The 2,252-nt window shown below is 36.3% G+C and overlaps 1 protein-coding gene across 1 annotated transcript in view; it reads left to right on the top strand.

Moving 5' to 3' along the window:
• CBG20341 overlaps positions 1 to 401 on the top strand; it is a gene marked incomplete at both ends in the record, with an annotated part of 2,155 nt that extends 1,754 nt beyond the window's left edge. The window contains one exon of the mRNA XM_002646461.2: positions 195 to 401. Within this exon, the coding sequence (XP_002646507.2) occupies positions 195 to 401 (207 nt within the window). The remainder of the gene's footprint in view (positions 1 to 194) is intronic.
• Positions 402 to 2,252: the final 1,851 nt, after the last annotated feature.

Genomic DNA, 2,252 nt, shown 5'->3' with positions numbered 1-2,252 from the left:
CTGAAAATCCTCGTCCCCCGGCGGCACCGTTTTTTTTAATTTTCTTCCTTTTCAACGCCGTTTTTCGGGGATTTCGGATTTTCTTTGAATTTTTCGCAATAATATTTGAAAAATAGATAAATTTTAACACATTTTAATGCAATAAAAATTTCTGGTCGGAGTCCCCCTTTAATGTTGAAAACTCAATTTTTCAGAGTTTCCAATCGTCCCTTGCCTTCAAAAGCTTCCTTCTGCGATTCTTGGAATTCAGTGATGAACAAAGGCTGATTGATGCTTTGGGACAGCCCACAACCCAAACAGAGGATGGAGATAATTGGTGGAAATTCGAGTATCCCGGCAGCGACGATCTTTTTACTGTTTTTCTGACCAAAGACAATATTTTCTTCCGACATTTGTATTGACTTTATTGATTTTTGGGCTTTTTTTCGGTTTTTACTGGTTTTTACTTGAATAAATGAGAAAATTCGGCTGGAGCCAAGATAATTGAGCTCAAAGTGAGACTATTTGAGCTCCTAACTTTCAACTGATTTATCTCGATTGCTGTGAAAGGTATCAAAAAGTGTTTTACTGTAAAAACACGAATAACATTATAATAAACATTTTGTTAATTGACAACTTTTTGATGTCTTTCACAGGAACCGAGATAAGCTTGATCAAAGGTGACAAAGTTTCACAGCCATTATTGCCACACTGGTAACCTTGACATATATTATCTCGGTTCCTGTAAAAGATATCGAAAAATGATCAACTAGCAAAATTTTAACCATAAAATGAACAATATTTTCTCAGTTGACAAATATTTGATATCTTTCACAGTAATCGAGATAATTAAGTTCAAAGTTGACGGTTCGATTAGGCTCATAGAGTAAATACGGTGTAATAGATATTTTAAATACATGCCTTCCAGATAACCTAATTTATTGGACTTTTCTCACAACTTCAACTGTTTAACAATCTTTCGTAAAAAATGAGATGATTGAGACCCAAGTTGAGTGTCAGTCTTAAGAAGGGGTGCTATTATATTAAACATTAATCAGCTCATAACTTTTAGTTGCACTGTTCCAATCAACTTATTCGATCCTGTTAATAGTTGAACGTAATGAATTATTTATCAACCAACGTTCACTTTCTGCATCTACTACTGATTCTTCGTATATTTCGAGTGACCTGAAAGTTTATTCTTGCTCGTTTCTGAGCTTCTTTTTTCAACAGTCTCAAAGAGAATACTGAAGCAACAGAAAGTTTAAGGTCAACATTTTTATTGAAATACTTAAAGAAAGAGATACGGGGAAGAAAAAGGAAGTAACAAAAAAAGGTAGAGAGATGTACAATGGACACAACAAAACGCACTCCTGGAAGTATAACTCCTCCTTCATTTTTGTGTCGGTTTACTCGTTTTCTCTGATCTCTACTGAAAAATGAAAGCAGGAGTTTCAGTTCCAGATAGATGCGTACTATGGTAAATTGTTGAATAAACGAAGCTATGAACGAAGGGATGATCGAATTCACTCATCGCTGTTGACTCCAGGGAACCTGAAAAATTTGGCACAGAAGAATTTTGAGCTCTGGTGTGACTAACCGATATGACGCGTTCCGGTATCAGTTGATGGAAAGCTGGTATCAACGCCTTTCCGTAAGCTCCGGGAATTCGCTTGATTTACCTGAAAAATCAATATTATACATTTTGAGATAAGTATTCACAAGTTACGTCCACAAGGAGAAGACGCGAAGAGGGTTTAACAATAGCTCAACTGGAAAAATGAACAGAAAACGCCCAATCCAGATTAAAATAGTTATATTTTCATCACTGGGTTATAATTTAACATTTCGCAATTACTAGAGATTCGAGAAATCAGCTAAAATACTTTTAGCTTATTACAGTGATGTGAAGGACGATTCAACAACTAACAACCGAGGTAAAACCGAGAAAAACTGTAGGAAAAAAATCGTTGAGGCATAATAAGATGACAAAGGTAATATACTTTAAGTTTTGAACAAGAAAAACATTAGAAACTTCGAAAAAAAGAGGCCGTGACGCTGAAAGCCCTTAGGGACGAGGTTTTTTCTAGGCCGCCCGGTGAGTAAAAGCGCGCGAATTCAAACTTTCAAAATTTTTTCGCGGTACCGAGCTCGAATTCGTAATCATGTCATAGCTGTTTCCTGTGTGAAATTGTTATCCGCTCACAATTCCACACAACATACGAGCCGGAAGCATAAAGTGTAAAGCCTGGGGTGCCTAATGAGTGAGCTAA

Source organism: Caenorhabditis briggsae, assembly GCF_000004555.2.
Source record: "Caenorhabditis briggsae complete genome, chrI, whole genome shotgun sequence".
Taxonomy (NCBI): Eukaryota; Metazoa; Nematoda; class Chromadorea; order Rhabditida; family Rhabditidae; genus Caenorhabditis; species Caenorhabditis briggsae.
Note: the sequence above shows the minus strand (reverse complement) of the source record. Positions and strands in the feature narration are given on the sequence as shown.